This window comes from Podarcis cretensis (genome assembly GCF_951804945.1).
Source record: "Podarcis cretensis genome assembly, chromosome: 6".
Taxonomy (NCBI): domain Eukaryota; kingdom Metazoa; phylum Chordata; class Lepidosauria; order Squamata; family Lacertidae; genus Podarcis; species Podarcis cretensis.
Genome location: NC_137175.1, coordinates 3,096,508 through 3,121,759, shown reverse-complemented (window position 1 = coordinate 3,121,759; position 25,252 = coordinate 3,096,508). Strand labels below are relative to the sequence as shown.

The window sequence follows — 25,252 nt, the reverse complement described above, 5'->3', positions numbered from 1 at the left end:
CTCTTGAGTGTTTTTATGACTTGAAACATTCCTCCTAGCTTTGGCTATGGTTAACATCCACCTGGTGAAACCGTGTGCCGATGTTTTCTCCTTTTAGAAAAAAGGAAGATCTTGGCCCAGATGGCTGCCTTTCACTCTTCAATTTAGGGATCTCCAAACATAGAATCTCCCTGCCATGGAGCTGATTAGGCTTATGCCACTGGCAGAAGGACCCAGCTTAGAAGTGAGGTCATAGGCTCTCTCTTTCCACACAAGCTGTGCACACTTCCAAGCATCTGTTTTTAAAAGCAACAGATTCTTATGCAGAGTGGATTAACCAAGAGCTTCTTTGCACAGTTGAAGATTTTATCTGTCTGCCCAAGAACTGCTTTTCTCCCATTGCATTTAGTACTAGTAGTAATAAAAATAATCACCTTGAACAATTTGATTTTTTTCCAGACAAATGATCAAATTCTGAATGGAATTAAGTTCTATTGATTTCTGCTACTTGCAAGTCAGCAGTTTAGGGCAGCAGCTTGGGCAATGTTGACTTAAGATTGGCACATGGCACAATTCACCTGTTAAATAGTGTCAGTTGACCACCTACTATTTGAGTGTAGTTCTTAGAATGTCATTATGTAAAGGGCAGCACAGCACCTTACTTCATTCAAGTGTAAATTTGTTAGCTGGGGCAGAAAGGCAGCCTGACCCCTTGACCAGGAAGTGGTGAGTGTAAACCTTGCAGAGAACCAAAGCTTTCCTCCTTGAACGCCTCTTATATGGGGGCATTTCTGTATAGGAACGCAAGCAGCCATCGGTGGTAAAAGCCACTGCCTGGCCTCTAGAGGAGCTGCTTCCGTTTTGCGAGGTGGCTGCTCCATTAATTAGGGTGGTGTGTCTCTGAAGACTGATGGAGTCTGGTGGGTTCCTGGGGGCTCTCCATTTCCAGCTGACATAGCTGGTACTTCGGTTGAATGTGGTGACGACTTGGGTGGTTGGCATGAACTGTGTCCTCTCCTGTGGTACAGGACCAAGTTAGCTCTCTAGTTCATTAGGCAGGTTGAGAAATGGCTAGGATGAAGATGGATAACCTGTGACGAGCTAACAGCTCATCAGGCCTACTCTTTGACAATGAAGAAACAGGACTCTGGGAGAGAGGTCCTGTGAATATGGAGAGTCTAACAATCAATTCTACTCGTCTTTCATCTGTATCAAGCAAGGCACTAGAAGTGCCCAGCACTGGTAATGTGTTGGAGAGCCAGTGTGGAGTAGTGGTTAAGAGCAGTAGTCTCGTAATCTGGGGAACCGGGTTCGCTTCCCTGCTCCTCCACATGCAGCTGCTGGGTGACCTTGGGCCAGTCACACTTCTCTGAAGTCTCTCAGCCCCACTCACTTCACAGAGTGTTTGTTGTGGGGGAGGAAGGGAAAGGAGAATGTTAGCCGCTTTGAGACTCCTTTGGGTAGTGATAAAACGGGATATCAAATCCAAACTCTTCTTCTTCTTCTTCTTCTTCTTCTTGGATGAGGGCCAACAAACAAGCTCAGAAACTGAGGCTCAACTGTTTGAACTGGTGTTCAGTCAGTTTGGGGGGTGGTCCACTCCCTTTAAGGTTTAGACTCCTTGCTTAAGGATGATCTTAGGTCCTAGAACATCAATCCTAGTCCTAAGGACATAAGAGCCTGCTGGATGAGGCCAGTAGCCCCATCTAGGCCAGTATCCTGTTCTCATGGTGGCCAACCAGATGCCTGTGGGAAACCAGCAAACAAAATCCAACCACAAGAAATTGAAATACTTTATTGTCACTTGTACAACTTGTATACAGTGAGATTACACCAGCACCCCCCACTCAGCTCTCTTAGTCTTAATTCCCCTCGTTTACTGACGCACACCCACCAAACCCGAAAGTCAGTTGTCCTATTGTTATCTTTTCATTCAGCAGCCTAACAGCCCATGGATAGAAGCTGTTCTTTCCCCTGTTGGTGCGACTAATCATGGATAGAAGCTGTTCTTTACCTTGTTGGTGCGACTAATGCTTCTATATCTTCTAAGAGGCATCTGCTATTTCATCCAGCAGATTCATGGGACAGCCCATAATATCTTGTGCTGTATTCACCACCCTCTATAGACACTTTCTATTGTTGACCAGTAGTATGGAGATCATCAAATGTTGATTGACATCGTTCTTTCGCAATACTCTGAGGAGATGGAGTCTCAGTTGGGCTTTCTTAACCACCTGGGTTGTATTTATTTTCCAAGTAAGGTCTTCACAGGGATGCGGGTGGCACTGTGGGTTAAACCACAGAGCCTAGGACTTGCCGATCGGAAGGTCGGCGGTTCGAATCCCCATGACGGGGTGAGCTCCTGTTGCTTGGTCCCTGCTCCTGCCAACCTAGCAGTTCGAAAGCACGTCAAAGTGCAACTAGATAAAGAGGTACCGCTCCAGCGGGAAGGTAAATGGCGTTTCTGTGCGCTGCTCTGGTTTGCCAGAAGTGGCTTAGTCATGCTGGCCACGCGACCCAGAAGGAAGTTATACGCCGGCTCCCTTGGCCAGTAAAGCAAGATGAGCGCCACTACCCGAGTCGTCCGCAACTGGACCTAATGGTCAGGGGTCCCTTTACCTTTACATTTAAGGTCTTCACTGAGGTAAACTCCCAGGAATTTAATGGAAGAGACTCTCTCCACACAGCCCTCCCCGATGTACAGCGGGGCTAGTTCTCCTCTCTTCCTCCAAAAGTCCAACACCATCTCCTTTGTCTTGCTGATATTAAGGTGCAAGTTGTTCCCTAGGCACCATGTAGATATTTTTTGGACCTCCCCTCTGAACCCTCTGCCCACCTGTGAATCCCAGCAGCTAGCATTCAGAGGCATACTGCACAGAGGCGAAGTTCAAATAGTGTCGTTTCCAAGCCCCAGGCAAGGTGTAAAGTTCTGTGCAGCTCCTGTCTTGAGTTGAGGTCAGCGGCATCTGGGGAGAGCTGAGCACCCCTCTTTTAAATGCTGCTCTTTATTTATACTGTATGGTGTTCTGCCCCTTTTTTAACCATGCTGGAAAATGAAGTTGAAGGGAAGTATATAAACTGACAAGGGACGCGGGTGGCGCTGTGGGTTAAACCACAGAGCCTAGGACTTGCCAATCAGAAGGTTGGCGGTTCGAATCCCTGCAACGGGGTGAGCTCCCGTTGCTCGGTCCCTGCTCCTGCCAACCTAGTTCAAAAGCACGTCAAAGTGCAAGTAGATAAATAGGTACCGTTCCGGCGGGAAGGTAAACGGCGTTTCCGTGCGCTGCTCTGGTTTGCCAGAAGCGGCTTAGTCCTGCTGGCCACATGACCCAGAAGCTGTACGCCGGCTCCCTTGGCCAAGAAAGCGAGATGAGCACCGCAACCCCAGAGTCGGTCACGACTGGACCTAATGGTCAGGGGTCCCTTTACCTTTACCTTTTATATAAACTGACAACGTTGCGACAGCTTAACCAAAAAGCATCTCTGCTTCTCTTTCTTTTTCAGTTGTCTCCCGTTCCCTAATGGGGCTTCACACAAACTCTTTAATGAATGGGGGACAGAGAAATTGTGCACAGCAAGATAGCAAAGTAATGGAGAAATTGCATCCAGCAAGCATAAGGCTTTGGGCAACAGGCCAAGATCTGGAACACTGAAGGCTTTATAGCCTCAGATGCAATTTCCCTGGTCTCTTCCAGAAAGTCCCATAAAACACATTAATCACAATTAATTTTTTTTTTATCAGTACACTCCTCCAGTGGGCACTTGTGCTTCCATTCACTTGATGTTTTCTCTGCCAGAACTGCCATAAATTATGTTCCTTCCCTCATTTCCATTCTACCAGAATTGCTTCACTGGGCGCCAGTGCCAAATTTGAATTCCTAGAAGTCCTTTTGGCCTTAGGACTGAGATCAGATGGCATTACTAGCTGTAAAACAAATAACAAAGATCATCTGCTGTGCAGAGAAGATGAATTAGGATCATAAAGCTTTTAAGAGAGTTTTAAGAACAAAAATTATATAGCAGATTTATTTAGGAAGGGGCTTTGATGAGCCTAAACAAAAATTACTTGCACTGGACTTTAATACGGAATGAATTCCGATGGACACAACACATGTAATTTTTCTGTGTGTGGACGCAAAGCTAGTAGTGTGTGCTGAGGCGCAGAGGGACCCCATTTTCAGCAGCTCACGTCAGATAGTCATTCAAATCACATACCTTCTCTCACTTCTTCAGTCCCATGTAAACCAATGGTTTGGTGGTAGCACTAACCATAGTTTCCTGATGTGGAAAGGCATGGGAAACAGACAAGCACAACGCAAAAATGGAGTAGGGCATCTAGTAACAAAAGGGGGAAGAGAAAGCAACACCTTCCTAATCCTCCAAACCATGGCTGGATGAGTGTACAAATGGATATTACTGGTTTGGACTGGTTTGGTTAATATAATGTACAAACCATCAATAGGTTAACCTGAAGAGACTCAACTTATATTTTCAAGAAAAACATTTAAATGATGTTTACCACACATCAAAACATCAAATCAAACAATCCAGAGTAGAACATTACTGACAAAAGTCAAATATAAAATATACATTCAAAGCAACATAATTAGCATGAAATGAAAAAATTAAAATATTGCAAAAGTGGTGAACTACAAAATAAACATTGAACACAGCGAAGTCTAACCAAAAATTCCAAACCATTATTTCGATAGAAAACATTACTAAAGGAAGTCAGATATAAAACGATCATTTAAAACAGCATAATTAGCAGGAGGAGAGGGGCTGCTCTTTTGGAGAGGGAGGAAGCCACATGACGCCACCCCAATCCTTGTCTGCCACAGGGAGCTGCTCCATTGCTGTGGGGTTTTGGGGAGCCACTTCGCCTGTCCCAAGCTGCAGGAGCTGACCCAAAGCCCAGGCTTCCCTCCGCAGAGTCGGGGCAATTTATTGCTAAGGTGCCACCTCACTGCACCTATCCAAATTGCATCCCGTCTGCCATTTTCTTGCCCAATCACCTGTTTTCGTGAGATGATTTGGCAGCTCTCCCATCCTTGCTCCCAGCTGGACCGCTCTGAATAAATTTGCATTTCCTACGGGTTTTTTTTATCACTTCACCATCCTCTCTTCATTTATGCCCACATCTTGCCACAGCTCCCTTCCTACTCCTGGCAGTGAAGCTGTCCAGTTTTTGAGGGCCCCCCCAGCGGCTGCTCTGCTCTCATTCCGCTTCTTTTCCTCCTTGCCCTTATGGGATGATTTTTAACAGATTGTTGTTGTTTAGTCGTGTCCGACTCTTCGTGACCCCCTGGACCAGAGCACGCCAGGCACTCCTGTCTTCCACTGCCTCCCGCAGTTTCGTCAAACTCATGCTGGTAGCTTAGAGAACACTGTCCAACCATCTCGTCCTCTGTCATCCCCTTCTCCTTGTGCCCTCCATCTTTCCCAACATCAGGGTCTTTTCCAGGGAGTCTTCTCTTCTCCTGAGGTGGCCAAAGTCTTGGAGTCTCAGCTTCAGGATCTGTCCTTCCAGTGAGCGCTCAGGGCTGATTTCCTTCAGAATGGAGAGGTTTGATCTTCTTGCAGTCCATGGGACTCTCAAGAGTCTCCTCCAGCACCATAATTCAAAAGCATCCATTCTTTGGCGATCAGCCTTCTTTATTGTCCAGCTCTCACTTCCATACATCACTACTGGGAAAACCATAGCTTTAACTATACGGAGCTTTGTTGGCAAGGTGATGTCTCTGCTTTTTAAGATGCTGTCTAGGTTTGCCATTGCTTTTCTCCCAAGAAGCAGGCGTCTTTTAATTTCATGAGTGCTGTAGGAAGGTATATTAATTGCAAATTTATCCTTCCAGGCCCTCCCCCCTACGTGTGACTGTTAAAGAGAGTTTTAAAATCCCATCCTTGGCAGCAAAATTGCAAGCATAGGAATTAGGCTGCAAAACCTCCTTTTGAGCCAGTCCAACTAACAAAGGAAGCTGACTTCCTTCCCTCTTAGGAAAGAATCAGGCAACAGCTTGTAAAGTAAGTTTAAAAATAAGATTTACTTACTTTATAATCCAGCATTGGTTCACACAAAGGCAGCACTAAAAACTATGCACTTTTTTAATTTTTATTTTATTTACACTATAACCAGTCTTAGCAGCAGCCAGGGACTAGAGCAAACAGAGCATCAATAAACACTGTTAACGAAGCAGCAACTAAAAGATGTGCTAAGCATCCCAATTACAAGGAGAGGCTATTGGTTTGTTTTTGCTTTATTATGTATTTTTTATATTGCGTTTTTATGTTGCGGACCACCCTGAGATGGATCTATGGATTCATATTAATGTCATATATACGTAAGTTTATTTATATAAAAATTCATATATCAATGATAAAGTAAAAGAAATACAGCAAAAGCCACATGATTAGCAGCATTAAGAAAACCTAAAAAAGGAAAGATCAAGCTGAGCTCATAGAAACTCTGGATCTCCTGCTTTCTCCAGTGGATTAAAACACACCTAAGCCATACAGCTGAAAACGCTGACAGCATTAAGATAAATTCAGCGGTGAAAATTAGTTTTGATGGCTGTAATAATGGAATACTGAATTGTATAGTTTTTGTAAAATATGCAGGGATTTAGGATATGTAAAATGAACCATGGAAAGAGAAGAATGGAAGTCACTGATATATCAGTCAGGATGTAAGAACGAGGATTTTAAATTGTAGAAACAGAAAACTTAATAAAAATTGTTGTTGTTGTTGTTTAGTCGTTTAGTCGTGTCCGACTCTTCGTGACCCCCTGGACCAGAGAACGCCAGGCACTCCTGTCCTCCACTGCCCCCCGCAGCTTGGTCAGACTCATGCTGGTAACCTCGAAAACACTATCCAACCATCTCGTCCTCTGTCGCCCCCTTCTCCTTGTGCCCTCCATCTTTCCCAGCATCAGGGTCTTCTCCAGGGAGTCTTCTCTTCTCATGAGGTGGCCAAAGTACTGGAGCCTCAGCTTCACAATCTGTCCTTCCAGTGAGCACTCAGGGCTGATTTCCTTCAGAATGGAGAGGTTTGATCTTCTTGCAGTCCATGGGACTCTCAAGAGTCTCCTCCAGCACCATAATTCAAAAGCATCAATTCTTCGGCGATCAGCCTTCTTTATGGTCCAGCTCTCACTTCCATACATCACTACTGGGAAAACCGTAGTTTTAACTATACGGACCTTTGTTGGCAAGGTGATGTCTCTACTTCTCAAGATGCTGTCTAGGCCTGTCATTGCCCTTCTCCCAAGAAGCAGGTGTCTTTTAATTTCGAGGCTGCTGTCACCATCTGCAGTGATCATGGAGCCCAAGAAAGTAAAATCTCTCACTGCCTCCATTTCTTCCCCTTCTATTTGCCAGGAGGTGATGGGACCAGTGGCCATGAACTTCGTTTTTTTGATGCTGCCGTATCCGACCATATTTTGCGCTCTCCTCTTTCACCCTCGTTAAAAGGTTCTTTAATTCCTCCTCACTTTCTGCCATCAAGGTTGTGTCATCTGCATATCTGAGGTTGTTGATATTTCTTCCGGCAATCTTAATTCCGGCTAGGGATTCATCCAGCCCAGCCTTTTGCATGATGAATTCTGCATATAAGTTAAATAAGCAGGGAGACAAAATGCAGCCTTGTCGTACTCCTTTCCCAATTTTGAACCAGTCAGTTGTTCCATATCCAGTTCTAACTGTAGCTTCTTGTCCCACATAGAGATTTATCAGGAGATAGATGAGGTGATCAGGCACTCCCATTTCTTTAAGAGCTTGCCATAGTTTGCTGTGGTCGACACAGTCAAAGGCTTTTGCACCACGCCCGCGTAAGGCGCGCCTGGCGCACGTGGCTGGGGCGCCTCGAGGGCCGGAGGGGCGTGTCACGTTGCCAGGGGCGTGTCCCGTTGCCAGGGCCGAGGGCGCGGGGGAGGCGGGGCCCGTTGCTAGGGCGGGGCGTCGCCAAGGAAGTGATGGCTTCGGGGCGGGCGGCCGCGTTGCCAAGGAAGTGAGCGGCGGCCGCGGCGGGGCCGGACTCCCCCTGCCGTATCCGGTGCTGCCGCCGCCGCCGCCGCAGCGGCGGGAGGAGGAGGAGGGGGTCTCCATGGTGACGGCGCAGGTGAGTGAGGGGCCTCGCCCTCCCTCGCCTTCTCCCCCCCCCACCACCGTGCGCGCGCCTGGGGCGGCGAGGGGGGGCGCGCGCGCGGCGGGAGGAGGAGGAGGAGGAGGAACCGCAGCTGTGGGGCGGGGGCCTCGGGCGGCCCCACGCCTCTCCCTCTCCCTCTCCCCTTCCTCACGCTCAGGGCCACACGCGTGTCTGGGCGTGGAAACGTGGGAATGCGTGCACGCGCACCCGGATGCTCCCTTCCCCTCCTCCCGCCTCCTTCTGCACTCTCAAGGCACACGCGTGTCTGGGCGTGGAACCGTGGGAATGCGTGCGCGCGCACCGGGGTGCTCCCTCCCCCTCCTCTCCCCGTATCCTTCTGCACGTCAAGGCACACACGTGGAACCGTGGGAATGCGTGCGCGCGCACCCGGATGCTCCCTTCCCCTCCTCCCGCCTCCTTCTGCACTCCCAAGGCACACGCGTGTCTGGGCATGGAACCGTGGGAATGCGTGCGCGCGCACCGGGGTGCTCCCTTCCCCTCCTCTCCCCGTATCCTTCTGCACCTCAAGGCACACGCGTGTCTGGGCGTGGAACCGTGGGAATGCGTGCACGCGCACCCGGATGCTCCCTTCCCCTCCTCTCCCCGTATCCTTCTGCACCTCAAGGCACACGCGTGTCTGGGCGTGGAAACGTGGGAATGCGTGCACGCGCACCCGGATGCTCCCTTCCCCTCCTCTCCCCGTATCCTTCTGCACCTCAAGGCACACGCGTGTCTGGGCGTGGAAACGTGGGAATGCGTGCACGCGCACCCGGATGCTCCCTTCCCCTCCTCCCGCCTCCTTCTGCACTCTCAAGGCACACGCGTGTCTGGGCGTGGAACCGTGGGAATGCGTGGCGCGCACCGGGGTGCTCCCTCCCCCTCCTCTCCCCGTATCCTTCTGCACTCTCAAGGCACACGCGTGTCTGGGTGAGGAACCGTAGGAATGCGTGCACGCGCACCCGGATGCTCCCTTCCCCTCCTCCCGCCTCCTTCTGCACTCTCAAGGCACACGCGTGTCTGGGCGTGGAACCGTGGGAATGCGTGCACGCGCACCCGGATGCTCCCTTCCCCTCCTCCCGCCTCCTTCTGCACTCTCAAGGCACACGCGTGTCTGGGCGTGGAACCGTGGGAATGCGTGCGCGCGCACCCGGATGCTCCCTTCCCCTCCTCCCGCCTCCTTCTGCACTCTCAAGGCACACGCGTGTCTGGGTGAGGAACCGTAGGAATGCGTGCACGCGCACCCGGATGCTCCCTTCCCCTCCTCCCGCCTCCTTCTGCACTCTCAAGGCACACGCGTGTCTGGGCGTGGAACCGTGGGAATGCGTGCACGCGCACCCGGATGCTCCCTTCCCCTCCTCCCGCCTCCTTCTGCACTCTCAAGGCACACGCGTGTCTGGGCGTGAGTGTGGATGGTGGGTGCGTGCACGCACCCGGATGCTCCCCTCCCTTCCTCTGGAGGATGTGGGTCGGCATCTGCCCCATACACACAAGGCCCTGCCCTGCTGCGACCCCTCCAGGTGAATTGACCCCGCAGGAGGAGGCAGGGAAGGCCACCAGCTGGGATGGAAACTAATACATGGAGGAGGAGGAGGGGGCTATGGGGGGCTCTTGCCCTCCACTTCTGAATCCCACTTTCTGGAAAACCCCAGCAGGAAGGGAGAGGGATCTTGCGTTCGAGTCCTGCTTGTGGGTCTTCTGGTGGCCACCGTGAGGAGGCGATGCTGGACGCCATGGGCCATGGGCGTGATCCAGCAGCCGACTCTTCTTCTGTTCTTCCGCATGTTATTAAATGCCTGTCCGTCCGTCCCCTGCAGTTCTTTGAGGGAGTCCTCAAACACAAGAGGCAGCCACCAGCAGGGATGGCTTTTCTGAGACAATTAGACAAGACACGGCTGTCCGTGGTCGCTAGCCGTGATGGCTGTGGTCTGCCTCTGCCGCCGGAGGCGTTATGCCTCTCAGCACCATAGCATTGTAGAACTGTAGCGTTGGAAGGGACCCCACGGGTCATCTAGTCCAACCCCCCACAATGCATGAATGTCAACTAGATCATACGTGACAGGTGGCCATGGATCCTCTGCTGAAACCCCCTTGTGCTTCCCATAGCCCTATGAGAGCAAGATCCCAGACCAGATCCAGCAGGGCTCCTCTTATGGACCAGAGCTCACCCCTGGTTGTGGCTGATCTTCCTTTCTGGTGGGAACACCTGCCCTCTTGCCATGCTTTAAGTGTCTTATATGAGGATGCGTCTACTTGTGTTCAGGAGGCAGCTTGCACATCAAGGCTGCTCATCAAAACATTTAGGGAGATGGAAGGAGTGTACCTCAGCAGTGGAGCATATCTTTCGCATGCCAAGGTTGAATTACTTACCATTTATATGTGGATTTTAAAAAATAAAATAAGTCTACAAATTAAATGATAAGAAAAGACCCTGGAGAGTTTCTGCCAGTATTAGAAACTCAGATTTATAAGCTAATTGCCAAATAACACCTTGAACCTACAGACTGTCTAGGTGCCATTTTCCCCCCTAGTGAGATTTTTTTTTATTGTTATTAATATTTTGCATTTCATTCTGATACCACTTTATATTTTAAAGACAAAAAAACAAAGCGGCTTACAACACATTAAAACATAAAATTAAGCAGTCCAGAATAAAACAAATTCAAGCTTCAAGGAAAATATTTCAGATCCTTCTCTGAGTGACATTTTGCTTTCCCCGTATTTATTTACCTACTTAATTTATATAGCGCCCCCACAGCAGAAGTACTCTAGGAAGCCAGTGTGGTGAAGTGGTTCGAGTGTCAGACTAGGACCTGGGAGATCGGGGTTCAAATCCCCACTCAGTCCTGAAGCTCACTGCGTAATCTTGGAGTCAGTCACAACCTCTTAACCTACCTTACAGGGTTGTTGTGGGGATTAACTGAGAGGGGGGTGAACCATGTACTCCACTCCTTGGAGAAAAAGGTGGGATATAAGTGCAATAAATGAGTTATTCTGCTTACCTGCTTAAGAAACCTGGAGAGGCCAGCCAGATGGAGATGTCAGTCGCCAGCTGGCATCCAGGGATCTCCACGTGGTTGCAATTGCACCCCAGCCAGTAGCAAAATGTGCCCGGCGCCTTGCTGATTTCTAACACTGCTTCCTAGACTCTGCTTTCTGTCTCCATCTGTGGTTGTTGAATCTCCTTGTCTTGTAGGCTTGCACACATAACCTTGGAAGCAAGTTCTGTTGCATTCAGTAGGGCTTGCTTCTGAGTAAGCAGACATAGGATCAGGCTTCATATAGACACTGAAGACCAGGCACCACCAAAGTAGCCGAACTAGAGGGAGCAATACTATCGCCAGCTAAGAAGATCAGGAGGAAAGAACTAGATAAAATAGTGGTCAACTGCAAAGGGGATTCGGATATTTAATTTGGCACATTTTACTAGAGAATCTTACACTATTCTATTTTGTGCAACATAATATTGCTGGTGCAATATGAACGCAGCATTATGTTCATTGCTCATCTGCGCAAGGGACAGTTGGCTGTGGTGGTCTTGCTTATGTAGCAATTCATTGCTGCAAAAAATGATTTCATCAAAGTAAGAAGGGTGCTTGTTTCCTCTCCTTAGACAGGAGAAGAAACCCAACTCTGGAAATGAATCGTTTATTCTGTCTTTGTTCTCAGGACGGTGTGTTTTAACAAAGCCTGTGGTGTGTTCCTCTAAACTGCCATAGATCTGATTTTGACAGTTGCTCTGTTGCTTGGCTGTATTGGTTGTCACTGAATGCCTAGCAGCGTGGGGTCATATAAGGGCGATTGTCATGCAATTTTCAGTCAATAAGAAGCACAGAATAGACTGAATTGATATATTTTATTGGACCATCTTTTAATGAAGGAACATGCGAGATTTTGTGGACCGATAAAATTGTTTACATATGCAGTCAACCTTGTCTTGTAAAAAATTACTTTAGATTTAGCTATTTTTGTGTTCCAACTGATGAAGAGCATTGTGCAATTATGCACCTAACCCAGCAGATGTTGTCCCTGATCAAAGGCCTTGCTTGACTCTTTTGTATTTCATGGGGATGAAATAAGAGCGTCAATTAGTATATATAGGGAGTTTTTTGTACATGACTGTGATATCTAGATGAGAGGGAGACATCTGGGAAAGGCAGGATGAGGATAGATTTTGAGGTGGGTGATTTTCTCTAGCCCTATTAAAGCTGAAAGATAGCAAAGCGTGGCTTTTTCAAGAGAAGCCAAACAGCCATTGATTGCTCTGCTTTTCTGAAGGGTGTTCAATTTCAATTTTCAACTCCTAAAAAATAAAATCACAAAAAGAAATATATTTTGTTTCCAGTTTCTTTGAGCCCATAGATCAGGGAACATAAACACTATTTTAAAAAAAAAAAACAAAAAACAAAAAAAACACACACTGTTATTCCTAATACACTACTACTACTATTTTTTAGCTGGAGGTTAAGTTTATGGTGTGTACTCAGTAGAATTAGTTCAGCTGAGAAAAATACCTCATCATAATACTCCACAGTTCACACCTGGAATATTCTGTCTGATTTGAGACACCTCTTTACCATAAAGAGGAAAAATTGCTGAAAGAGAGGAAAATCACAAATTGCCCATTTATTAGGTGGAATAATGGAAGGAGCCAAATGATGCTAAGAAGGAACATAATTACAGATACTTGACAGGTTCAAGTAGCAAAAATGGAAAATAATTGTTCTTAAAATCTCTTTAAATCTCAGCCTCCACCTTCCAGGTCTAGTGTGGAATCTTGTGCTTACACTTCTAAAATAAAATTAAAGGCAATCCTGGAATATATCCAGTATGTAGCAATCTTATCCTAGCTTGTTGGTTCTCAAGGCTCAGTCTATTTGAATTAACTAGTCTCCTTAATTTGCGATTTTTTCTAAAATTCTCTGATGATTGAACTGCCACACCAATTTAATTTCAAATAGTACCAGGACTTAATTTTCAGGCATGACTTCATCCTACGCTCCAAGAAAACAGGCTTTGAATTGCTTCCCGTATTCTGTACAATTGGAAATGCAGTCTGAAGCTCTGGGTGAGTGTAGTGGATTAGAGTCAATTTGGGATCTGGCCAGATTGCTTTTGGATTTCAGAAGAGTGAGAGGGCTCTTTCCGGAGAGCGCCGTGTCCTAAAGGCTTGTCTAAAATAGGATGTTGGGCCGGGCATTCAGCAGGGATGGAGTGTGTCGCCTCATGAAATGTTTGGTTACAAATAATTGATATGTTTGCGTGCAAGCAATTAAGGCACAGTAGCGCATGGCAGAACCTGCTTGATGGACATTTGCTGTCACATGTGGTGTACTCTGTTTTTGGCAAAATAAACAAGGGCACACTGCTGGGAGCCATGTGTTTCCTCCCATCGTGTGGTTCCCAGAACGTCTCCTCGACCCCCAAATTCTTCAGCTACCATCCGTGCTAGTTTCAAAGAACCTCATTCCATGCTCCAGGATGAATACCACCCCTTTGTCCTCACAATGTCAAAATCAGCTTGAAATCCCAACTTAGTGGAAGGTAAGGAGCTGCCTTAAAACTCAGACAAACCTCTCCCCCATCTAGTTCAATAGCCTTTGCTGTGGCTGGCAGTGCCCCCCCCCCAGGGCTTAACAGTGAGGTCTCTCAGCCCTCCTGCCAAAGGTCCTTTCACGGGATCTCCTTGTGGCAGAAACGGGAGCATTCAGCATGCAAATCATGCGCTCTACCACCAAGCAGCAGCCTCTCCCCTTGACTTCACCCACTTTGTATAAATTGTTAATTGAAAGGGGGAAGAAAATCCACCCTCATTATCTCTCCTTAGCCAGCCATACAGTTAATACGACGAGGCAATTCGTCTGCGCTGAGTATACTTCAGTACGTGCCTTAAACTGAAACAGGGCCCAGCAGACCATTCAGTTTAGCTCTCATCCTAACTTTCTGATGCTTGTGTGTTCCTTCGGCGTGCAAATAGAGAACCTGCGTTACCCCTTTCCAGAAAGTAGCACCTTCTGCATGATTTGGACTATGTCACATCAGTTGTGCTGCTTGGGGCTGATGGGAGTTGTAGTCCAAAACATCCGCAGAGCACAAATAGTTGTTGTTTTTTGGGGGGAGGTTGTAATATGGGTTATGGAAGATGCACCAGGTGTCCTAATCTCTGGCACGGTGCAGTTGCAGCGTTCTGAATCTTGTATCTTGCACCAAGTTGAATGGGCTGCTTTACAGCTGACAGCACTAAAATAAAAAACTGTTCAGGTCATGTCAGTACAGAATTAGGCCTGCATTCAGGCCATGACATGTTGTGCTTGAAGGCTGGACGGGCAGGGATCGCTTTCCTGTTGAAGCTGCAGGCAGCCTGACCGAACTTGTTTATTTGATGCTCTTAGATTGTGGCTGCTTGTCTGGCTCCGTCTGTGGCAGGGCTGATTGAACATTTATTTCCTTTGGCTTCTTGGCTCTTCCACTGGTTTGGTTATAGCAGGGATGGGGATCTCCAGCCTCCACCCTGGACTAATTAGGCCTGCCAGGCCTCTGCATTCGTCCCACAAGGCCCTTTTGGCAAAGCCATGGCCAGCTGCCCTGCATGTGAAGTCATATATGACGTCTGTTGTGTGGCAGGTAAGATCCATGGGGATTGCAGGCACTGCCTGCTAGCTGATTGGTAAAAAGCACATTGAAAGGGGCTTTTGAAGACCTGACAGCTGGTCAGATCTTCAGAAGCCCCTTTCAAAATGCTATTTTCTGCAGCACTTTAAAAGAGGCTTCTGAAGACCCCTGTGGGCAAAAAAGGTCACCTGTCATCATTGTGACATTAGGTGATTGACAGCTGGGCTGCTCCACTGACCTGTCCTACTTGGCCTGCTAGGGGTGGAAGAGCTAAGGATCTGGCCCTCTCGCCAGAGCCAGTTCTCAGCCTTGGTTTGCAGTGACTTTCGAAGCACAGAGGTGGCAGCAAAATCAGATTAGTCAAAATTACAAAATTACTGCAGCCATACAGGCATGCCGTATGTGATTTCCAGGAAAGGATGCCGGGTCTGTCTGGAAATCTCTCATAGTCTGCTGTATGGCAGTTCTCTGACATTGCTCAGTAGTGGGGAAAAAGTGTCAGTACCTGCTCCAGTCTCAATGAGATTCTCCAGGGTTAAGCTTTGCACTGAAAAAAGTGCCACATGTAGTTAGACTGAGGCAGAATAGAACTGTACTATGACTTCCCTTGATCGGAATACTGTCCTTCTGTTGATGTAGCCTAGAATAAAGGTAAAGGGACCCCTGACCATTAGGTCCAGTCATGACTGACTCTGGGGTTGCAGTGTTCATCTCACTTTCTTGGCCGAGGGAGCCAGCTTCCAGCTTCCGGGTCATGTGGCCAGCAGGACTAGGCCACTTCTGGTGAACCAGAGCAGTGCACGGAAACGCTGTTTACCTTCCTGCTGGAGCGGTACCTATTTATCTGCTTGCACTTTGACGTGCTTTCGAACTGCTAGGTTGGCAGGAGCAGGGACCGAGCAACGGGAGCTCACCCCGTCGTGGGGATTCGAACCGCCGACCTTCTGATCATCAAGTCCTAGGTTCAGTGGTTTAACCCACAGCGCCACCCGTGTCCCTGCAGCTTAGAATAGCATTAGCCTTTTTTGCTGCTGCGTCACACTGTGGACTCATGTTCAGCTTGTGGGCCCACTAAGATCCCTAGATCCTAGACCCCAAGGAAGTGGAAGAGGGAAGTGCGAGGGTGTCATGCCGTGCATTTTCTAGCAATCATACATTGTGGGGGCAAGAGGGTGAGAAGGAGGCAAGAAGCCGCTGCTTTCAGTGCCAGCCATGCATTTTCTGGAACGTTATCATTCTGGCCTGAACGTGTGGTTTCCTAGCAATGATGAGCCCCTCTGAGAGTTTTATTACGTTTTTAATTAAGGCTAACGAAGGTGACTTGGAAGCATTTTAAGTAGCTTTAGGGCAGTTTTCTAGGATCTAAAATTTGAGAGTTCCTGGATAGCATGTGCAATTGCTGCATCTGGGAAATCTTGGAATCGTAGAGTTCAACCTCTTGCAATGCAGGAATCTCAACTAAACCATCCATGACAGATGGCCATCCAACCTCTGCTTAAAAATCTCCAAGGAAGGAGAGTCCACGGTGTACAGAGTTATACAATGTAGGACTGTAGCTCAGTAGTAGAAGATCCTGGGTTCAGTCCTTGGTATCTCCAGGGAAGACTGGGAGAGGACCATGTCTGGAAGCCTGGAGAACTGCGGCTGTTCAGTGTAGACAGTATTAAGCTGGGTGGTCCACTGGCCTGACTCATCAGTCTGCGGCCACTTCCTGTGTTCTACTTTCTTATCAGGAAAAGCTTCTCCTTGGGCAAGAAATCAACAGTTTTGAATAATGGTGGTGTTGGTTTTTTTTTTTAATCGAGCAGATCATTACCATATAACTCAGCTTGCACTATTACAGCGCTTTGAGTTGGTTGGTGAGGTCAGCTGCTGCCGAGGTGGAAAGGAGAGGCGTGCATTGTAGAACATGGTTGGAGGGCAACAGGGTTGTGACAAAATCTGGGCCCGTGAGGGAAGGAAAGAGGAGCAAAAGGAGTCCGGGAGTCCGGCAGCGTGTGGACAATGTCCCTGAACATACAAGAGACTCTTAACTTGGAAGCTGGCTGAAAATAATAATAATAATAATAATTATTATTATTTATACCCCGCCCTTCCTGGTTCAAAAACCAGGCTCAGGGCGGCTAACAACAAAATATGGTATAAAAACATGAATAACAATAAAAATCAAAAATCAATCAGATAATCCCCAGGGCTAGCTGGCTGAATTGGCCCTACATGGGCCAGCGAGGAGGCCAGGGGAGAATTAGCTGTGGGGTCTCAGAGCGGGTGATCTTCATACAAGGGGAGGGGGAGGGAAGAGAAGAGAAGGGAAGGGAAATAAAAGAGCTGGCACCGCCCTTTTGCACATTTTTCTTGAAAGGATGAAAGTTGAGAATTTCAGAATGGCTAGACCTCTCTGAACCTCTGGCCGCACAGGCTATTCAGACTTAAGATTTTGAATGACGCTGTAGGAACCAGGGCAGATAATCCTCCAAGGCCCTTCTTCGTGTGCCCCCTCCACGAGAGGTCTGGAGGGTGGCAACATGAGACCAGGCCTTTTCTGCAGTGGCTCCCCTTTTGTGGAATGCTCTCCCCAGGAGGGCTCGCCTGGCTTCTCCATTACTTATCTTTAGATGCCAGGCGAAAATGTTGCTCTGTAACCAGGCTTTGGGCTGATAAACATTCTATGGCCTTTTAGATGTGTTTGTGGGAAGGTTTGTTTGTTGTTTGTTTTATTACATATCATGTGTTTTGATTTTGTATTTTTATGATGTGAACTGCCCTGTGATCTACGGATTAAGGGTGGTACAGTGGTGCCCCGCAAGACGAACGCCTCGCAAGACGGAAAACCCGCTAGACGAAAGGGTTTTCCGTTTTGGAGGCGTTTCGCAAAACGAATTTCCCTATGTCTTGCGAGTTCCTGCGGGTTTTTTCCCCTTCCCCCCCCCTTTTTCTAAGCAGCTAAGCCGCTTATCAGCTGATCCACTAAGCTGATAAGCCGCTAAAAGCTGCTAATCCGCTAAGCCGCTAATGGGCTTGCTTCGCAAGACGAAAAAACCGCTAGACGAAGAGCCTCACAGAACGGATTAATTTCGTCTTGCGAGGCACCACTGTATACAAATTTAATATATTATCATTACTACTACTACTACTGTTATTTCTGTTATTATAGTTATTATTATTTTAATCATCCAAAGTGATATTTCTCATTTTTAACGAAACTTGAGTTAAAAGTCATTTGCTTCAGCACTAATACTGATCAAATGGGAATAGGAAGCACTTATTTCCTGTCATTTAGAAAGGGAAAAAACATTTTACATTGTTATTTCTTCTTGTTGTTCTGCCTCACAGTAACTCCGAGAGGGATGTTTTTGCTTCTTTTCCTATTACAGTTGGGAAATTGAGATTTTGAGATGGTGGCTTGGCCTGTCCACTCTGGGAATGGATGTTTGGGCTTGGGTTTCAACTTTCATCTCTAGTGTTAAAAGCCAGACCGGGGGGGGGGTGGAGTGGGGGGCTGGTTTGTACGCACTGCTTTTGTGCCTTACCTCTGTGCTCAATTCTCGCCTTTGATTCTTTCCAGGTTTGGAAAAACCCCTGGCCTTCCTGGTCCTGCTGTCTGCTGAGTTTGCCCTAGCGCCAACCTGTTGTCATGTCGAAGTTAAAGTGCTCAGAGTCAGTCAGAGTGGTGGTGCGATGCCGGCCAATGAACAGCAAAGAGAAAGTCGCATCCTACGAGCAAGTGGTCCAGGTGGACGTCAAGTTGGGGCAGGTGTCGGTGAAGAACCCCAAGGGGACTTCTCACGAGCTGCCAAAGACTTTCACCTTTGATGCCGTTTACGACTGGAATTCCAAGCAGTTTGAACTCTACGATGAGACCTTCCGGCCCCTGGTGGACTCGGTCCTGCAGGGGTTCAACGGGACCATCTTTGCCTACGGGCAAACCGGCACGGGGAAGACGTACACGATGGAAGGTGTGCGTGGCGACCCCGAGAAAAGGGGCGTCATCCCCAATTCCTTCGACCACATCTTCACGCACATCTCCCGGTCTCAAAACCAGCAGTACCTGGTGAGGGCTTCTTACCTGGAGATCTATCAGGAGGAAATCCGGGACTTGTTGTCAAAGGATCAGTCCAAAAGGCTGGAGCTGAAGGAGCGGCCAGACACGGGAGTGTACGTGAAGGACTTGTCGTCCTTCGTCACAAAGAGCGTCAAGGAAATAGAGCACGTCATGAACGTGGGGAACCAGAACCGCTCAGTCGGGGCCACCAACATGAACGAGCACAGCTCCCGTTCGCATGCCATCTTTGTGATCACCATCGAGTGCAGCGAAGTGGGGCTCGATGGGGAGAACCACATACGCGTCGGGAAGCTCAACCTGGTAGACCTTGCCGGCAGCGAGCGCCAGTCTAAGACCGGAGCCCAGGGGGAGAGGTTGAAAGAAGCGACAAAGATCAACCTCTCTCTCTCTGCCTTGGGGAACGTCATATCTGCCCTGGTGGACGGCAAAAGCACTCACATTCCCTATCGGGATTCCAAGCTCACCAGGCTGCTCCAGGATTCGTTAGGGGGCAATGCCAAGACGGTGATGGTGGCCAACATCGGCCCCGCATCGTACAACGTCGACGAGACCCTGACGACGCTGCGGTACGCCAACCGGGCCAAGAACATCAAGAACAAGCCGAGAGTGAACGAAGACCCCAAGGACGCACTGCTGCGGGAATTCCAGGAGGAGATCGCCAGGCTCAAGGCGCAGCTAGAAAAGCGGTCCGTTGTCAAGAGGAAGAAGAAAGACAGGAGGAGAGACGGAAGCTTCAGCGCTGGCGGGGAGGATGAGGACGAGGAGGAAGATGGCGAAGAAGGGGAGGAGGAAGGAGGCGGTAACAAAGGTGACTACTGGAAAGAGCAGCAGGAGAAGCTGGAGATCGAGAAGAGGGCTATCCTAGAGGACCACAGTTTGGTGGCTGAGGACAAGATGAGGCTGCTGAAGGAGAAGGAGAAGAAGATGGAAGACCTGAAGCGAGAGAAGGAGGCAGCTGAAAGACTGGGCGCCAAAATCAAGGTAGGAGGCTCTTTGCCAAGTTCTGTGGATTCAGAAAAGTGGCCTGGGAGGAACCTCTCTGGGGGAGGTTCAGTGTTGAAGACTAAAAACAGAAGCATAGGGATTGGAAATTGTTCCTGAAACGCTTCTCTGATGTTCAGAGTGGTTCTGAGATTCTGAATTCAAAGGTTTTCCTTTCCGAATTATTCACAGCTAGAGAACTGCAGCCAGCAGTTGGAGAGGTGTAGGTGATTTAAGACCTGGTTTGGACAATCAAATTCTGGCTTCAGAGGCAAGGACGGATGCATGAGATCTGTGCACTCACAGACTGCCTCTTTGTGCAAGCAGGGAAGCAAGCCAAGACCTTGCAGCTAGCCATAGTTTTCTGTTGTGTGCTAAGCGGGGAGCGATGGACGGTGGCTTCCAGGCATTGGCAGGCCAGCTTTATTTTATTTTATTTCATAAAATTTATAAAACACTGTAAACAAACAAACAAACAACCTTGCGGTTGTTTGATTTATCCTATCTTATCCTGGCCTGTTCAGAAGCTGTTGCCCATAGCTTCCTAGTCCAGTTCACACGTAATAGAAAGCTCTAGTTTATTGTGACTTCCTGGCTTGTTTCCTTGCTTTCATGAAGGGGAGAGTGAAGGGGTGGCATGCATGTGAAGAGCTTGTGCACATTTAATCAAGTGTTGCCCACAGCTGCCAATGAACCTTCTCCATCCTTCCTCTGTCAGCTGCTCGTAGAGTCGGGGATGGCCACCTCACCTTAATGAGCCAAAGGTGAAACAGCTTCCCATCTTGGTAAGTTTTCACAAGATCTGAAGGCTGGTCACAAATCTGTGTTTTCTTCTAACTGTGATTAGTAAAAGAAATGCTTGATGGGGGGAAAAAGGAGTGGGACTTGAGCAGGTATTCTCAGCCCAACCCAATTCATTTCCTGTCATTATTTATTTGCATTTTTATGAATCTTAATCAACACGTAACAATCAACTGATATGTGAAAACAGTGATAAAGGTAAAGGTAAAAGGTAAAGGTACCCCTGCCCGTACGGGCCAGTCTTGACAGACTCTGGGGTTGTGCGCCCATCTCACTTAAGAGGCCAGGGGCCAGCGCTGTCCGGAGACACTTCCGGGTCACGTGGCCAGCGTGACATCACTGCTCTGGCGAGCCAGAGCCGCACACGGAAACGCCGTTTACCTTCCCGCTGGTAAGCGGTCCCTATTTATCTACTTGCACCCGGAGGTGCTTTCGAACTGCTAGGTTGGCAGGCGCTGGGACCGAGCAGCGGGAGCGCACCCCGCCGCAGGGATTCGAACCGCCGACCTTTCGATCGGCAAGCCCTAGGCGCTGAGGCTTTAACCCACAGCGCCACCTGCGTCCCAAAAAAACAGTGATAATGCAAAGCAAAGCAAAGCAATGACCAAATCTTCTATTGAGATGCGAGGAAAGTGTGAAAAGAATAAGAAAAACAGAGGCAGGGACATGGGTCCCAAGCGGTTGCCAGGTGGTTCAAGTGAGGACCCAGAGACACAGCAGGCTTTTATACACCGAGACCTACGCAGATGCCATGAATAGTCCCATGCAAAGTCATATTTGGCAGGTTCAGATGGGAACGATTATTCGTATATGTCATGAAAGCCCACCAAACAGCTAGAAAGCCACCCTGAGTCCCTGTCAGGGGAAAAGGCGGGATATAAATAAATATGATGATGATGATATAATTGGGTCTGATCGTTCTTAATTTCTCAGTGATCTGTTGGTGTGAAAGGACCGTAATAAGTCACTCAGAGAGCAGAACCCCAAATTTATGAGTGTACTAGAAAAGGCCAACTTGTCTTCTGATTTGCATAGGGCAGGCATGGCCAAATTTGGCCCGCCAGCTGTTTTGGGACTACAACTCCCATCATCCCTAGCTAACAGACCAGTGGTCAGAGATGATGGGAATAGTCCCAAAAGAGCTAGAGGGCCAGGTTTGGCCATGCCTGGCATAGGGGATGTTAAGAAAGAGGAATGTGCCAGGAGAGCAGAGTAAGAAGTCTTTGAGGCCATTTGGGCCATCTCCTCAGGGTGCGCTTGTCAAAAGGGTCACCCGCTCAATTTCACTGCCTCCCAAAGATAGGGAGAAGAGCTAGAACTCTGATGGGAAAATGCAAAACATGAACAGTCCTCCATCTTCAGCCAAAGTGTAGAGTCGTTATAATGGACTGAGGGAATCAGCTGCCTTGGATGACAAGCCGTGTAAGCGTGGGAAATGTATGGGGAAAGGTAGAGCACATCTTAAGATTCTAGGCTCACTCCCTGGTATCTCCAGGGTTGGGGCAGTTCTCCTCTGCTGGAGTCCTTTGAGAGATGCTGTGAGGCCGAACAGCTGCTTCTGGGCAGCAGGAACCAAAAGCCAAACTTAGGTCTAAGGAGGCACGGTTTATGAGACAACTGTGTGAGATCTCTACCCATTTTATTTTAAAGAAAGCAGTAATTGTGAGGCTCTGCAATATGCTGACTTCGGTTATTGGAACCCTCCACCCCTCCCATTCTGCTTTTCAGGCAATGGAAAGCAAGCTCCTTGTTGGAGGGAAAAATATTGTGGATCACACAAACGAGCAGCAAAAAATCCTGGAGCAGAAGCGGCAGGAAATTGCTGAGCAGGTGAGAGGGAGAAGTGCATGCATTGAGATGGGTTGCAGGGGTCCCAGAGTGTGCAGAACGGGGGGGGGGGGGAGCCTGTGGCTGGGCTACAACTCCCATTATTCCTTCCCACTGGCCCTTCTTGCTGGGGCTGATGAAAGTTGGAATCCAGCAATATTTGGAGGACTGAACATTCTCCACTGCCCTGCGTTGTGGCCCTGGGAAGCTCACAGCACGTTTTTCCATTCCACCGTGGATCAAGGATGTCTATAACATTTGGGCAGAACCCACTGGGAACATTTCCTAGGCAAGCACCTTTGGAATCCAGTCAGCAGCAATGTGAATTTAATAAGAGCCTTGCTGGATCATTTATTTATTTATTAGATTTATATACCAGTTTGGATCAGACTAGTAGTTGGTCTAATCCAGCATCCTGTTGCCCACAGTGGAAATGCATCTACAGTGGTACCTCAGGTTAAGTACTTAATTCGTTCTGGAGGTCTGTACTTAACCTGAAACTGTTCTTAACCTGAAGCACCACTTTAGCTAATGGGGCCTCCCACTGCTGCTGCGCTGCCAGAGCCCGGTTTCTGTTCTCATCCTGAAGCAAAGTTCTTAAAGTAATTTCGTTGTCCCCGAGAGGGGGCAATGACAATAAAGATATTATTATTATTGTTATTGTTATTATTATTAACCTGAAGCACTATTTCTGGGTTAGCGGAGTCTGTAACCTGAAGCGTATGTAACCCGAGGTACCACTGTACAAAGCGCATTTGGGGTTGAAGGCAAATCCCATCTCTTCCACTGTTGTTCTGCAACAATTGATATTCAAAGGTATACTTCCTCTGTATATGGAAGTTCTGTTTAGCACGGCTAATGCTGCTGTTCTGAAAGTCCTTTCAGTTTCAATGATGAGTGTACCAGGGATGTTCTCAGCGGATTTTGCTCTTACTGTTTCCTTTTTCAAAACATGTTCATGAACTTAATTGCTTGAAAACTTTGAGAACAGCTGAAATCTGGTAAAATGCAAACACTGCAAGAAATTCAAGAAGCTGCATGAGAAAAGCTGTTTTACTGAACTTTGCTTACGTTCTTCGTTGACTCTTCCCCTTTTCCATCCTTTAAAACCCCTCTGGCCAATTAACACTTTGCAGAAAGGAAGCCCATCTTTTGAAATCCAAGACTTTTGCTCTTTCCTTTAAGGTGTGAGAACTTAGAACAGGGGTCAGCAACCTTTTTCAGCCGTGGGCCGGTCCACCATCCCTCAGACCATGTGGTGGGCCGGACTATATTTTGGAAAATAATATGAACAAATTCCTATGCCCCACAAATAACCCAGAGATGCATTTTAAATAAAAGCACATATTCTACTCATATAAAAACACCAGGCAGGCCCCACAACCCAGAGATGCATTTTAAATAAAAGGACACATTCTACTCATGTAAAAACACGCTGATTCCCAGACCATCCGCAGGCCGGATTTAGAAGGCGATTGGGCTGGATCCGGCCCCCGGGCCTTAGGTTGCCTACCCCTGACTTAGAATGTAGGGGTGGGATTTGTCTCAGTTGATGCACAAGCAGAACAAAGTCTTCCTATGCAACAGGATGCCCCTCTCTCTGCCCTACATGTCCCCTGAATCTGCTCTGGTGTTTGGTGGAAAACCAAAAACAGGTTTAGGAGGAGGAGAGAAGGGAAATCCTATTATGCAAGAGGACCTCATTCTGCTCACAGATCCACCTCATACTGCCACATTGAATTCCACTCTGTGGCTGCAGTCCAGTGCACTTGGAAATGAGCCCATTGAATCTAGTGGTGCATGGTAAACATGGTTTGGGGTCAGTCTGGAAGTCTGTTCTGAGGTCATCAGTAAGCCTTTCAGCAATTCCAGATGAAGTTCAGGCTTCTTGAGCCTCACAATATTTCCCCTTAAAATTATTTGGAACAACGTGAACTTTCAGCATAAAATCCTTCAAAAATACACAGCATTGATTGGTGACGCCTTGTGTAAATTCTCTCACCCCCTGCGAATGAATGGCATGTACCCTGACAGCGCTGAACTCCAGGCCGAAAAAAAAGGTCATCTTTATTGTCTCCTGCAGAAACGACGAGAGCGAGAAATCCAACAGCAGATGGAGAGTCGGGACGAGGAGACCTTGGAGCTGAAGGAGACTTACAGCTCCCTGCAGCAGGAAGTGGATATCAAGACTAAAAAACTGAAAAAGGTGAGTGGCCTCCCTGGAGGTGGGCAGGCAGGTATGTACAGGTACTGTATGTGAGCTCTGGCAATAAGCATGGATGTGGCCAAGTCCAGAATTGGGCTTCCCATCTTTTAGGCACTAAGATGTGACAGTTTTCTCTGCGCTTTTAGGGCAGGCAATAGTTAATTGTCTCAAAGGAGTCAGAGTGGATCAAACCCCCTGAATTTCCCCCCACCCAAACCAGGCACAGCTTGCATCTCCCCATGAAGAATAAGGCCCAGCGGTTCCCTTTGACCTTGGGGGAGATGCAAAGCTTTTGGACAGATGCATGTTAAAATTCAGAGTTTTCGGCTGGAAAATTCTCCACTTGCATGACCTGGTAAGCTGTTGTAATTTTACAGGTTCTAACTAGTTCTATGAGCCATAATTATTATACGTAATCGGTTGTGATGCTATGTAGTCATGTACTACCTTCGTTTTTAATTCTGCAATAGAATTAATATTTTGCTAGGTTGGTTTCAGACGGGGCTGTGGAGCCTCAGGCCTGAAATCCAACTGTGGCCATCCGGACTTCGTTACCAAGCCCTTGGGACTGTCCCTAGACCACACCCTTCACTGACCCTGCTTGGATCCTTGAGTGTTTTAGCTAAGCTGAAATGTGTCCTCT

The 25,252-nt window shown here is 48.0% G+C and overlaps 1 protein-coding gene across 1 annotated transcript in view; it reads left to right on the top strand.

The window, feature by feature from the left end:
* Positions 1-7,966: 7,966 nt before the first annotated feature.
* Positions 7,967-25,252, top strand: part of KIF3B (kinesin family member 3B) — a 29,033-nt gene continuing 11,747 nt past the window's right edge. The window contains exons 1-4 of the mRNA XM_079979175.1: positions 7,967-8,095; positions 18,297-19,775; positions 22,305-22,406; positions 24,487-24,609. Coding sequence (XP_079835301.1) covers positions 18,366-19,775; positions 22,305-22,406; positions 24,487-24,609 — 1,635 coding nt within the window. The 5' untranslated portion in view covers positions 7,967-8,095; positions 18,297-18,365. The remainder of the gene's footprint in view (positions 8,096-18,296; positions 19,776-22,304; positions 22,407-24,486; positions 24,610-25,252) is intronic.